Genomic DNA, 13,423 nt, shown 5'->3' with positions numbered 1-13,423 from the left:
GCGTTATGCTTAAAGCTTCAGTGCGTAACTTTTGATTCTAATGAACGTCCCTTACATTCGTATCAAATGAGTTGCTACAAAGCTAATTAAGACTATCAGCTCCACAAAACTCTCTCTGGATTTCTCTGCATGGCTATGTTCAGAAGATTGGGGCGCCCGTCGACTTTCGCTCGCAATGAGGAGAATTACCTCTTCTTTATTGTTCGGCGTGTATTTTTAATCTTTCACTGGTCCCCTTGGCTACTACCAATTCGGGGAGGAGGAGTGAGGGCTGTGCGTGATCACGGAAGGCTTGTAATGTGTAGACGCCCCGACCGTTTTGCTGCCATTTCTTGTCATTACCTCGTCCTGGGGGCAACAGAAATCACGGACTATAGCTTTAAAACATTACATCCAGGGTTTCCTCTATGTTGAATACCAAGGGAGAGAATAAAAAATGAGGGCATAGAGAGTGATCTGAAGCAAAAACACAAGCGATGACGTTGGAGGGAGCAGATGGTGAAGAGAGAGCAGTGACACATGCACATATTTACTCACAGATACACTCTAATTACCTCCCATACATCTCCTCTTCGTCGTATCATTGTCAGGCGTTCTTTCACTGACTTTATTGAGACTAGACTGCGTGACTGATCGCTAAATAACATTAACACACATTTGCTACCATGCGTGTCGGTCACATTCAGTGAAATCTTGGTATGATGATGAATTTAATGCTATTAGACTTGTGTTAGTGCATGTGTGCATGTATTTACTTTTGGGGGAGGATCTGTTGTCCTTTTACATTGTTTCATAAAGTGTAGCATCATTTCATAGTCGAGAGACTCCTACTTGATCCAGACTTTAAGCATGAGTGTACAGAGAACCACAGCTAAATAACACACCCATTATGTCTCCCTGCACAGTAAGTGGAGAGATGGTGCTCCACTTTAACCTAATTAGCAGGGAGTGTCCTGCTTCAGTGGAGAGCTTTTTCTATGTTCAGGTCACGTCCACAACCAAACAACTCAGAAGAAGAGAACGCAAAAGATACAAGTTTTGTCCACCTCCCGTTTCTTTCCCATTCCCTGCAGTTGAAAATATGGATAGTTTTAGTTGTGTGTTACTGTTTTTTAAGATATCTGCCACTAAAAATTCTGCAACCTCACTGCTGATGGAGGTAAAGACCAAATTAATTTGGTGATCAAAGTGTTGAAAAATGACCAAGAAAATCTTCCCGTAAACACTTTTCTAAAGTACCTCAAACATATCTTTGGTATTTATGTACTGTAATATTTTTCAGCTGACATGTATGCTGATACAGATACATCTGTATTAAGGTAAATTCAGTCAATAGATACCACTAGAGGTAGGTGACATGTGAAATGTGCTTTTTCTGGGCGAAGTAATCTTTTCCAGCAACTCAGGCTTCACACTACAAATACCGCCAATCACCAGGTTGTCAGGCTTCAATTTTACACCCATTTTCAACCTAATCACAGTCACCCATCACCTCCGTGCTGACAGTTGCCATGAGAACCAACAAGGTGCCTCTGTTCCAGCATGAGAAAAAAAACCTGCGGGGAGACATTTGGACGGCAGAGACATTTACGCTCATTATAGGTTCGCAATTGGTTTTCACAGCTGATTTCTCAAAGTGTGAAGGTTCAGAATGTAAAGCTCCTAAGTTGGTGCCTTTGGGCCATTTCTGATACATGTTTGTTACAACTTCAATCTGGAAATTGGTGCTATGAATGTAACAACTTAACAGGCAGTATGCACCACATAAATGAATAAACTGCAGATGGTGTCTGTTTTCCTTTCGTGCTGAAGGAGCAAAGGGATTGTAGAACCGACAAATTGGTTGCAGTTAGAGGTGTGATAGCTTTTCGTTTTTTACTCACACGACAACATGGACACAGAGACAGACAACAGCTTCCCTAATGCCACATCCTGCTGTTTCTCAGTGTCATCCAGAGGCGGCGGCTGCTGGGTTTTGTCAGGTAAACTAACCCGCAGCTGTACTTTCTCTTGAGTGGATACATCTGTCCCCTGATGTGTATACCATATACTATACCATGAGGCCAATGACGACATCTGGCAAAGAGCTAACCCTGCTCCTCTTGCACTGTAGCCTGGCTCCCTCCTCCTCTCCTCTGTACTGACCACAGCCACTGGGAGCAATCATAGCGTCAAGTCTGAGCTGCGCTGCAATAGGAGCCAACCCCCCTCCATCCTTTTTTCGGCCTCTTGCTCTTCTCTTTCTTTCCTGGTTGTTTTCAGGAGCAGAAACCCACAGGGCTCCGGCAGGCCTCTCGACTCCCTCCACCCCCCTAGTCTACCCCTTTGCCTAAGACAGCCATACTTGTAGCCCCCCCTCTTTCCCCCTCCACCGGCCCAGATATATTTAGTTCACCTCTGCCTCTGTGTAATTACAAGATGCAAATTATAACTTTGGGGCTGGAGGATGACGTCGTTGTTCTTCTTGGCGGAAGATGGAGCTGGACCCCAAACGAGCATCTCAGCCTACGGGGCAGGCCAAAAACCAGGCAGCGGTCCAACATTCGGGGCGTGGTGGAGGCGATGCTGAGCCAGTTTGGGAGGTTAACTGAGCCAGGGTGGAGGAAAAAAAAGGAAGAGGGCAGGCCTGCAGATTGGAGACTGAGGGTTTATTAGAGCGATGGCCTGCCAGCCTCCAATAGACCCGGAGTTTCCATTTGAGGTCATCTGGTTTATACATTCCTGCCATGCACCACCGCTCGCACAACGCTGAGGAAGTCCTCCATCGCTCACTTTACACAGGATCGTACAGTCCGATTCTTAAAGTGGAGTCCGGGGATGTAGAGGAGCTATTTAGGGAGCCCTTGGAGCAGCCAGGAGTATATTAAAGGAATAAATTAAATTTTAAGTACTCCTAAATGAGGATCCCACAGACAGAATGTGGCCTCCTGGGAAATGTGGATTATGTCTGGGTATATGATTATTATTGATGTGGAAATATTTGAGAATTTCTGGTATAAATCAACTGATTTTTGCAGATGTACTCAACCATGATCTAAAAATTGAAGGATTTGCTTAGACTCTCCAATATGTCTCTCAGACCATCCCAAATCGGTTTTCCAACCCTCATGACTTTCCACGTGCTCATGCTGACCTCTTCAAGTGCTGAACAAATGCTGCCATTAGGCAAAAGATATTTATACGCAGACATAATCAATTACTACATGAATTTTGAGCCGGACAAATCAAATCTTCTCTCCTGTAAAATCTACATTTTCATCCATCTAGAGCCTGAAGCACAAAGCAAAGCCGATCACAAAAGGCCAAGCAAAACTTATGAAGCGTGATTCTTCTGGCATTAACGGTTCTCACAAGGTGTGGATGAACCTGGACGTTAGATAAAAAAATGTTGCTGTCCTAAGCACCCCTCCACCTCCCTTCTCTCTTCGTCATTCCCCTGTGGCACAAAGATGGTATACAGATACCTTGCCTTGCATGTTTTGAATACAAGAGGATGCGCCCACGCTATCGTTTCATCTGCCTGCTCCTTCCTGTTGACGAACTGCACACTGTAAAACCCAGCTGCAGTGAAGGACATCTCTAGAAGACAGGGATGCTGCAACTGTTTTCTTGCGGATTCCAGAGGTATGTTGTCTGTTTACTGTCATAAGACCCATATTCCAGGTTGATGCTGTTACTGTGTCTTTAGCCTCTGTCACTCTGTATTAGTGGCCTTTTAATGCAGGGGTGGCAACAACTCAGAGTCTGGGATTCACCCCGTAGAAATAAACTGTCCTCTGTAATTTCATGACTTTTTTCACCCCAGAGAAAAAGGTCAGACGTGCAGCCGCAAGGCATAATGGCTCTCAGTCGCTTCTCTGTTTTGGCTGCCCAGTGGGACGACAGCAAGGGACTGTGACTGTTGATATCCGAGGCAAACACACACGGTTTCACTCTGTTATTCAGATGAAAGACACTCTGGCACTGCTTAAAGCAAAGAAAAACGCTAATAGAAACATACTGTCCTGTTAGTTTTCATTCTGTAAACTGAGTGAGCAGAGAAGAAGAGAGTGGATATGCAAGAATCATACCGAAACAAACCTTTTATGGCACAAACCTGTGCACAAATACCTCATGCTTTAAGGATGGCATTGAGCTAAGAAAAGCATTTATAAAAAGCACAACGGAATCCAAACGAAAATGTCTGCGGCCGCACATTCAGACACAACTTGAGCAATGAAAGTAACAACAGAAGTTCAAAACAGAAGTATTCTGAAAGGAGATGACCAAAGAAGGTAACCGAGAGAGGATCAAAGCAAGACAGCAATTGCTCAAAGTCACATGGAAATGAGAAAACAAGTAAAGCTGGAATTTGGGAAACCTTAGTCCTTCAGGGAATAGACAAAAAGAAAAACTACCCCATCAAACGAGGATGGGGACACACAGAGAAAACAATAAGATTAGCAATTAGCCACATTAACAATTAATTATATGGAATAATCTGAACTAAGTAAGGCTTACTGCAGAGTTTGAATTAAACCGAGTACCTTTGATGCTGTGCAATGAAAATTGATGCCTAGCAGACCGTGACATGTTACCGAAACTAAAGCACAACTCAGAGAAGAAAAAGTATTTTTCTATTATAGGCGGAATTCCCCCAAATCTGTGTAGCTTTAAGTTAACTGTCCTGGGAAATGGATGTGACAACATTACATTGTAATGTGGCCCTTTGGACCAATGGCACACACACAAACAAATTAAACACACCAGTGTTTTCCATTGAGAGAATCTCCGTGAGCATGTAAACAGAGGTGGTGTTGTGCTGGACCTGCAGGCATCAGGAAAACCACAGCACTCTATCTCTTCCCAGCATCCACAGCTCCTCATTAGCTTCCCGATAATCTCTGTCCCGTGATTTTGCCAGACTGTCAAAACAACCTTCCCCTTCTTGCCCTCCCTGACGGCTTACAAACCACTGCCCATGTTGTTTAGGAAGTACAGATAGAGGCCAGTGAGTCGGCTCACTAACGCCAATGAAACAGCTCTGATGGACGTTAGCCGGCCGACTGTCATACACATGTAAACAACTCCAGAGAAACCTCCTGGGATATTCTTCTGTCGCTTAGAACTTCCAGAACATGCTGTAATTATTTTTTACCTTCACTGCATGACGCAGATATTTTACCAATTAACATCACAGTCGAGTAGGCTCATGTCTGAGGTATAAAACATATACCTGTGTATACACACACATATGCGCTGTGTATGGGACACATGGCTTTGGTGTGAGGATCTGGGTTCAATTCCCACTGCGATACCTCAACCCCTGAGCAAGACACTTAACCCCTAGGCGTCTGGCCTCTGACATATAGTATATAGAAATGTAATGTAATAATAATATGACAGCTGTATAATGTCTATAATGTCTCTGTGGTTCTGAAGGACAGTTAAGTCAGTGAAAATAACATCATCAGGATTATCTCCGCCTTGGGCTTGCAAACTTGTATTTTATAACAGAAAGTCGGAGCTATGATTTCTGGAGGTTAACTTTAAACTAGGTACTAAAGGTCAGGATGCCTCAGCTTTAGGGCAATGCTGAATCCCTGGAGTTCCACATTGGTTGTACCAGGCAATTGTTGCACATAAATAAAGTCTACTAAATTAGAGCCAAAACAATTAAGCGTTTAATTGATGGGTCAATCAACAGAACAATAACAGTCAATTTACAGTCGATTTTCAAGAAAAGTGACAACCTCAAATGTGAGAATTGGCTTTCGGTTTTTCCTTGTCATATAGGTTAGTAAATGGAATATCTTTGTTTTGTATCTTCTGATAAAGATACCAAAGATAAATTGATTAATCAGGAAAACAATAAGCAGTTTAGTCTATCAGAGAAAAAAAAAATTGCATGTTGTAACACTCATTTACATAATTTACAGGATGGATGGGGTAGGTAGGTCTTGGTTTGACAGGTAAGGAATTCCTGGGATGAAAAACATTCCCACCTGGTTATCGTATCCGAGAACAGTTTTTCAAATGTATATAAATATTACAAATCATACCATATTTATATGATAATTCACTACATCTATAGAGACTTTATGACCCATCGCTTCTACAACAGAGAACATCCAAGAACAGCATGTCAGTAAACAGTCTCTTGTACTGGTAGCTTATAAGAGCAGTGTGAAATGTGGCAGCTTTTCTGTAGGTTATGAGTGGAGAATTGTTTGTCTTTACTTTCCATTGCTTCATTGTGTTTTGGCTGTCACGCTGGGATCCTTCTCCCCCTCTGACTCATCAGGATTCACTCTATTTTGTTATCTTCTTCCCTTCTTTTCCTCCTTACCCCCTCCTTCTCTCTGTCTCTCACACATTCCTGTGCAATCCCTGCTGTTGATAAAATGCCTGAAAGGCTGAATAGAGCGAGACACAGTGCGGCATTCATACGTCTGCAAACATTCTTATCGTCGGGCCTCTTCGCAAAAATGTAAACATGATGAGAACGCAAAAGCAAAAACATGCATTTGATATTGAGATGCGACATAGACAAAATAAAATGCCGGGTTTGATCATCTGAATTGAAGATCAGTTGAACAGCAGCCGCTGCTTAACCCCCGTGGCCCCTGTCGCACACAGTGACAGGGGTTCCCTCCTGTCTCTTTAGCATATTTACTGGGGGCCAAGTGTGTGACGAAGAGGGCCTCTCACCTCTAAACTTTGACCCTGATTTAAACCTTGTCTCACAGACTTCAGGCTTATCCCGCAAACAAGTCTGCATTTCGGCACAAGACCTGACCTGTTCTTCATTCCTCCTGTGCTGAGCATCACCTTAACACGAAGCCCCTCAGGGATCTGATCATATTTTTCCCGCATAGGAACCACACACTGAGACCCACGTCGACACAGCGTCTCTGCAGGCACACATACAAGGTGCCATTGACGCAGGCCAGACCATCAACCGGCTGAATCTAATTAGCTCTCATCTGTTTCTGAGAGGGGCTTTGTTTCACAACAAACCTCCCAGTGCCTGCGAGTCAGACGCCACATGAAACGCATCCAGCTGAGACGCAAGAGAGGACGAGCGCTGCATTAGGAGAAGATGCCTGGGTACGAGATCTGACACTTTGCTGGACAGGTAAACGTCACGTCCAGCTAATGTGTTAAAAAGAGGGGAAACAGAGACATAAGTATTGGGGAACCCCTTAATACGCTTGTAAGGTATTCAAATATACACAAATTAACTGATATGTTTTTACTTCTACAACAAGCAACTCTAAAGGTAGGCGGAAACCCGTCCATCAGGGTGTTGTTCTCATAAAGTTCAGCCAGTAAGGGGGACGCCACCTCTGTGTTTAGTGCCACACTAATCTCTGGCTCTTAAGATGACGATGATCCCTATTCATTATATTTTAAATAACGAGAAAATTTTACAAAAATTAAAAACAGTGGTATTGGATCCATACTTGCTATCAGAAGACACCCTGATTTAAGGTATTGGTCGAGAAAAGGTTGGTTTGATGCAGTTTCCATCAGAGAAAATCACATTGGGAAATATCCTCCTCCATTTTAACAGAAGATACCGTCAACTTCTTATAATCAGCATCCCTTTGTCACATTTTGTGCTCTTTTAATAGCATGATTAAACGGTTCAGTAACCTAAACAAAAACTAATTAAAGCTACTTTAGAAGGATAAAAGGGGGAAACTATTTTAAGGTGTTGATTATGGTGTAACTGAACTTTTAATAAGCTATTCCAGTTATTAAAAAAGTAGAATCATGATTGTAATTAAATTCACATAACTGCAATGCAATAACTACATGTAAAACTAAATGGATTCAATCAATAGAGTCCATGTTGAGTCATAGCCGGTGACCAAGTGACTGGGGGATCAATAAAGAGACATAAGCCACAGAAACACACCTGCTTAGCAGAGCTGTACTACAGCAGCCGCTCCCATCTCACCACAGTAAACAAGGTCAATGATGACTGATGTCCTTCGCCCACCTATACACAACATGTTTGTACAGCATCAAGGACTTCCTCGTGCAAACAGAATAGGAGAAGGACAAAGCTGACGCTCCGCGGAGCTGGCTTCACAACAAAAAGCATCTGAATACAGTGTGTGTGTGTGTGTGTGTGTGTGTGTGTGTGGGTGTGCGTGTGTGTGTGTGTGCGCGCAGCCTTGGAGCGTGCGTGTGTGATTTAAGTGTCAAAACTCATTCACACACACACGTCTGTCTGTGTTGTATTTCAAATTGTATTTTATGTCATTTCTAAACTGTATGTATTTGTAATGTATTTATTTTCTACCACTCTGTCCCTTTTCCTTGAGTGGCTTTGCATCATGTCAGACCGCCATTGTAAGTAATGACCTGTTCTTAATTAAAAATAAAAGGTGAAATAAATAAAAAATAAAAACCAGGGTAATGATCGTGGATGTGAAGTGTGAGCGATGGTCCAGCTGTTGTCTCAAGGCTCGGAGCTGAAGAATGCAGCTGGGGTGGCGGTGTCGAGGTGGGAGGGTGGAGGTGTAAAGGTGTGAGAGATGTTTAATGGTTTTAACAGACTGCTGCAGGGCACTCCATAACACACACTTTACTGTCATGCTCTCTGTGTCCAATGTGTAGTTTCACCCACTGCTCTGACGCAGTTAAAGCCAGTATGTGGTGTCATGTTTTGGGTATGTCGCACATTGGGCCTGGAAGAATTGCATGTGCCAATACTGTTTGATTCTTCAGGGTCGTGTCCCACAATGCAATGCATAACAGGTTGGCTTTTGGTGAACTTTCCCAACTCGAAATTTGGAAAAAGTTCTCCATACCTGCAGCTTTTGTTGTCACATGACTTCAGCATCACTTTCTGTTAGTACAAAATAGTACAGTAATGTCTTGTATGGTAAATCTTCTCAAAAATTGAGTAAAGTAAAGTAAAAGCAGAATATTGTGTTTCTTTCTTTTTTTCTGTCCTCACTACTACTCAGGTTCATCTTGTGACCTTTCATTTCCTGGCCCGCAGGTCAGAAAACACTATCATACAGCATTGAAGTGGGATAGAATGTATAAAGAATCACATAAATTCCCAGCGTTGCAGTTTTTTCTGTGCTATGTGCCTACTACGCGGTGAAACCATCTGCTAATGATCACAGGAATGCGTTCCTCTGCAGCATCATGCAGCTGCTTTCAGTTAACGTTGCCTTTGACCAGGAGCTGATCCTGGACCTGCTGACTGGATGGGGCCTCAGTAGTCTGAGGTGGTTGTCCTGTGATCAGCTGGCACTCAGACTAAAAAGATAGTCTGTGCATTGGCCAAAGCCTCTGTCTGATGTTTGGCTTTTGATTATTAGGAAGCTATAAGCTGGGCTGTAGAGAGCAAAGGCCACGGATCAGCAAAAAAATCAAACACTCTGTCATCGATCGTGTGCAAGTCATGTCTGGATACACTCAGGAGACTGCAGGATAATGCTGCGTTAGTCTGCAGTGTATCAGAGGCAAATGGGTGCATGTGACACACCGACAAAAAAGAGGCTTAAACATTGACCGGCTCAAGATTTTCATATAAGCGCTCTCATGTTTGCCATCATAGACTCCAGCATCACGTGGCACAATGCAGCATTAGACATCATGCTCGCCCTGCCCTCTGCCCCACCCTGCCTCTATTGATCTCACCCACACCCCCTGCACTGCTACATTAGAGCAGGCCTGCTAATAACATTGAACTAGTCCCACTGGACATCATCATAACTGCTCAACACTCTGCGGCCTTCCTGTCTCCACGCACTTATACGGAACCAACACACAAAGCCTGATTTACTTTGTATCTCATTTGGCAAATTAAACATTTAATCAGATTACAGTCATTTTGCATCTCACAGTTGGGTTTTTTCACTTCATCTAAATGAATTAGTGTTCAATCACATGCCAGATGGGTTCCTGGATGTACTCAGTTGCACATCAAGAGGTTAATTTGGTTTTCTGTACAATAAAACAGCCATCATCAAGATAAACTCCTCTTTTTGGCCAAAGAGAAGTACAATGACGTGCAGGGAGAGAAAGAAGCATGGCTAAATGAGAGCTTGGTGTCGGCTGAGACATGCAGGGTCAAAGGTCGGGGACTGAGATTAGACAAATTGAAGTCTGCATATGAGTTTATGTAAAAAAGGAACATTAACAAACAGTTTTGAGAGAGTTAGACTGGAGGATATCAGACACTTTGAATGCAGTTTAATAACTTATTGTTCATTAAAGCGACAGTTTTGTGGGCACAGCAGCAGTTGTTATGCATTTACTACAACGTGTTTTAAGACAAAGGTATAATAACAAGCCTAAAATTGAAAAGATACGTGAATTGAATGTGTCTGAAGGAACATTCACAGTTCTGTTACAGCAAAATACAACCAGAGAGGAGAAAGCATTATTCTTTGCAGAAGGGGATAAACTCATCCACAACAGATAGAAAGGGAGCTAAGGTAGGTGGAAAATGGGGGAAATTCATGACACCCCCACACACACAGACAAATTTCGTAATAGTAGGGTGACAGCAGAGGATGATAAGGTAAGCGAGACACTGGCAAATGTAACTCATAATCCTGTCATACACAAATGCTAGACTTCAGCAAAGCTAATATCTCAGCAACTCCTTGGCTGACACATCCACATCACACACACACACACACACACACACACACACACACACACACACAATGTAAGCAGCTGTTAAGGATGGGATTCATCTAAGATACAGTTATGAAAGGAGTTTCTTTCTACTTTACTAAAGTCTTGTGATGTGCATTGACTTAAAGGTCATCCTTTTCCCATGTTCTCATTTACGGTTATATCATCACTTAAGAAACACCCACCTTCATGTGTAGCACCATTGTGTGAGTAAAAACAGTTCAAACAAGTGATGGAAGCACATATAGCCAATTCACCGACTAATTTGCTTGATTAATAGTTTAAAAAAAAAATCTAATCAACTATAGAAGAAGTGATCGACACTCTCCAGACACCCACCGCGGTTCGGACGTCCCGTCTCTATTGACAGGCTGTCCGGACAAAAGACTGAAGCAACCCGAGCGGTAAATGTGACTCTAGATCACTTTAGTTCAAATTCATTCGGCTGCGCACCATTTGCCCTCAACAAGAGTGAACAAAAGCTGCAGAAAAACAGTGATCCAACCACTGGTTTGAGTACAGTATGTCGCCGAGTGTGTGTAACAGTGGCTGTGTAAACTAGTGTTGATCCTCTTAAGAAATCACGCTCTCTAACCAGCAGTACCGCGCTGCACTTCAGCCTGTCCAAACACAATATCGTCCAGGTATCGATGTAATTAGAAATAAGCAGCTCATTGTACTTACGTGGTTCTCAGAGTAGGGTGGTATTCCAACAAGGCAAAAAGCAACTCCATTCATTGGACAACAGAAAGTGTTCGGCTGCAACAAGGAGAGGCAGATTTGTTGCTGCACGAGCGGCGAACAGAAGCGAAGCAGCTCGGAGAGTAACGATGCTGCGGTCTAACACAAACTTATATGTTCAACATGTATCCAACTTCCTTCCTTCTAAAAAAAAACCCCGCTCCGTTCCCGTTGTTTTGGGCCTTTTCAATGTGCCAACCCCCTCCTCATCCTCTTCTTTTTCTCCTTCCGCCAGACCGCATCAGTTGTACATAACTAAATCCCTCTGTGCTACTTGGCCCCATGCTCTGCCCTGCCTACAAACTCACTGCAGCGGCGTCAAAACACGAGGGGAAACCGGAAGTCAGGAGACTCCGCCTTCAAAGTAAAGTCCCGAGAGGGAATGTGTCCAGATTTCAACAAAAAAGGCTAGAATGTAACAAGTACATTTGCTCAGGGAGCCTACTGCACCTTTTGTACAATTTTGAGGTACCTAACTTGAGTATATCAGTTTTATGCTGCTTTGTAATTCTACGCTAATCCCATTTTGGAAGCCGTTTTTACTCCACTACACTTTTTGATAACATAAGTTAATTAGTTACTTTGCAGATTCAGATAATTAATAGAAAATTTAAACCAACTAATAATTTATGATGTATTATTATGAATTAAGCTACCCAGCAGTAGGCTGTAGGACTGAAGAGAGCTCCCCCTGCACCAACTGCTACATTAAATTGATGGACTCATTAATGCACTAATAATTATTATTCAATAATATAATATATATTATTCTTGAATAAACCCTTCTGCACAACAAATACTTTTTGTACTCATACAATAGTATAGTACTACTATATTTTGATGCTAACACTTTTGTACTTGTTTAAAAGTTAAAATTTAGGACTTTTACTTGCAACAGAGTATTTTTACACTGCAGTAGCCTATACTGCTATTTTTACTTACTTAAAATACCTGAGTACTTCTTACACCACTGGTTATTACTATTTATGACTGAATGTGGGTAAGGCCCAAGCAAAACCAGCTTTGTAACATTTATGGAATTTACAGATAAACAGTAAGTATTGGATTTGTTTCTCATAGGTTTGGATAAATGTCACACTTAAAGAAAAAAAGCCCATTTATTTTTATTTTATTAGTAACACATTGGCTAAATGTTAAGATTTTTATTTTGGGCAAGTATTTTAATTCACTGAAACAGTTCCATGGTCTGAACCTTTATGGTGGAAATTTATACCGGAATTACCTAAGCTGTATTATAGTTCACTTGACATTCTGGGAATTGAAGGTAGTCAACATAGAGGAGGGTGCGTTGGGTAAATCTGAGCGCTCCGCCCTGCAGACCCACAGCGTGCGGGCTCCCTCTGGCTGTGCCAAGGCATTTGTGTGCAGACGGGAAGGGTCTCTGATGCCACCAACACACTGAGTAAAGTAAAGGGTTTGGGGGGGGTGGGGGGAATAATTCAGGCAGGGGAACTAAGTATCTTTTTAACCATATATGAAAGTATGCAGGAACAAAGGAATAAAGTTTAACTAAAGTTTACCTAACACATCTGTCACCTGATTACCTGTAAACCTATACCATTACTGTGGTGTGATAATATTTAAGTAGAAGTTCCGCCTTCCAAAGTATTATCAGTAAGTAAGTGAGTTAGTAATTCAGTAAAGTTTATTTATTTACCACTTATACACAAGCTAAAAAGCTTAAAGTGCTTTACAATAAAATTAAATACAATACATAAAAGACATAAGAATACAAATAACGGTCATAAAACACCATTCCTAACTAAAAGCCCATTTAAAGTATCAGTTTAAGTATAAAAAGTAGAAGTAGTCACGCAGGCATAATCCTAATTTGACATTATTATAGGCCTAGTATTGGAAGAGGCATTATAAGCAGCATATTAATGTTTTATGTACAAATTACATGTAGATAGCAATGCATCATAATGTATATGCTCATTTTTGAAATTTTGATTTTTGAATTTTAATCAGAAACACTTATCACATTGATGTAGGGAAGTAAAAAGCA

General features: G+C 42.0%; 1 protein-coding gene across 2 annotated transcripts in view; it reads right to left on the bottom strand.

The window, feature by feature from the left end:
- arhgap23a (Rho GTPase activating protein 23a) overlaps nucleotides 1–13,423 on the bottom strand; it is a 64,432-nt gene that overhangs the window by 39,326 nt on the left and 11,683 nt on the right. The window contains exon 1 of one of the 2 annotated variants that reach the window (XM_034894737.1): nucleotides 11,338–11,689. The exons of the other annotated variant lie outside the window; for it this stretch is intronic. Coding sequence (XP_034750628.1) covers nucleotides 11,338–11,391 — 54 coding nt within the window. The 5' untranslated portion in view covers nucleotides 11,392–11,689. Of the gene's footprint in view, nucleotides 1–11,337; nucleotides 11,690–13,423 lie in introns of those variants that run through there. 2 annotated transcript variants of the gene reach the window in all.

Source organism: Etheostoma cragini, chromosome 15, assembly GCF_013103735.1.
Source record: "Etheostoma cragini isolate CJK2018 chromosome 15, CSU_Ecrag_1.0, whole genome shotgun sequence".
In the NCBI taxonomy this organism is placed as follows: Eukaryota; Metazoa; Chordata; class Actinopteri; order Perciformes; family Percidae; genus Etheostoma; species Etheostoma cragini.
This window is presented reverse-complemented; position numbering and strand designations above follow the sequence as displayed.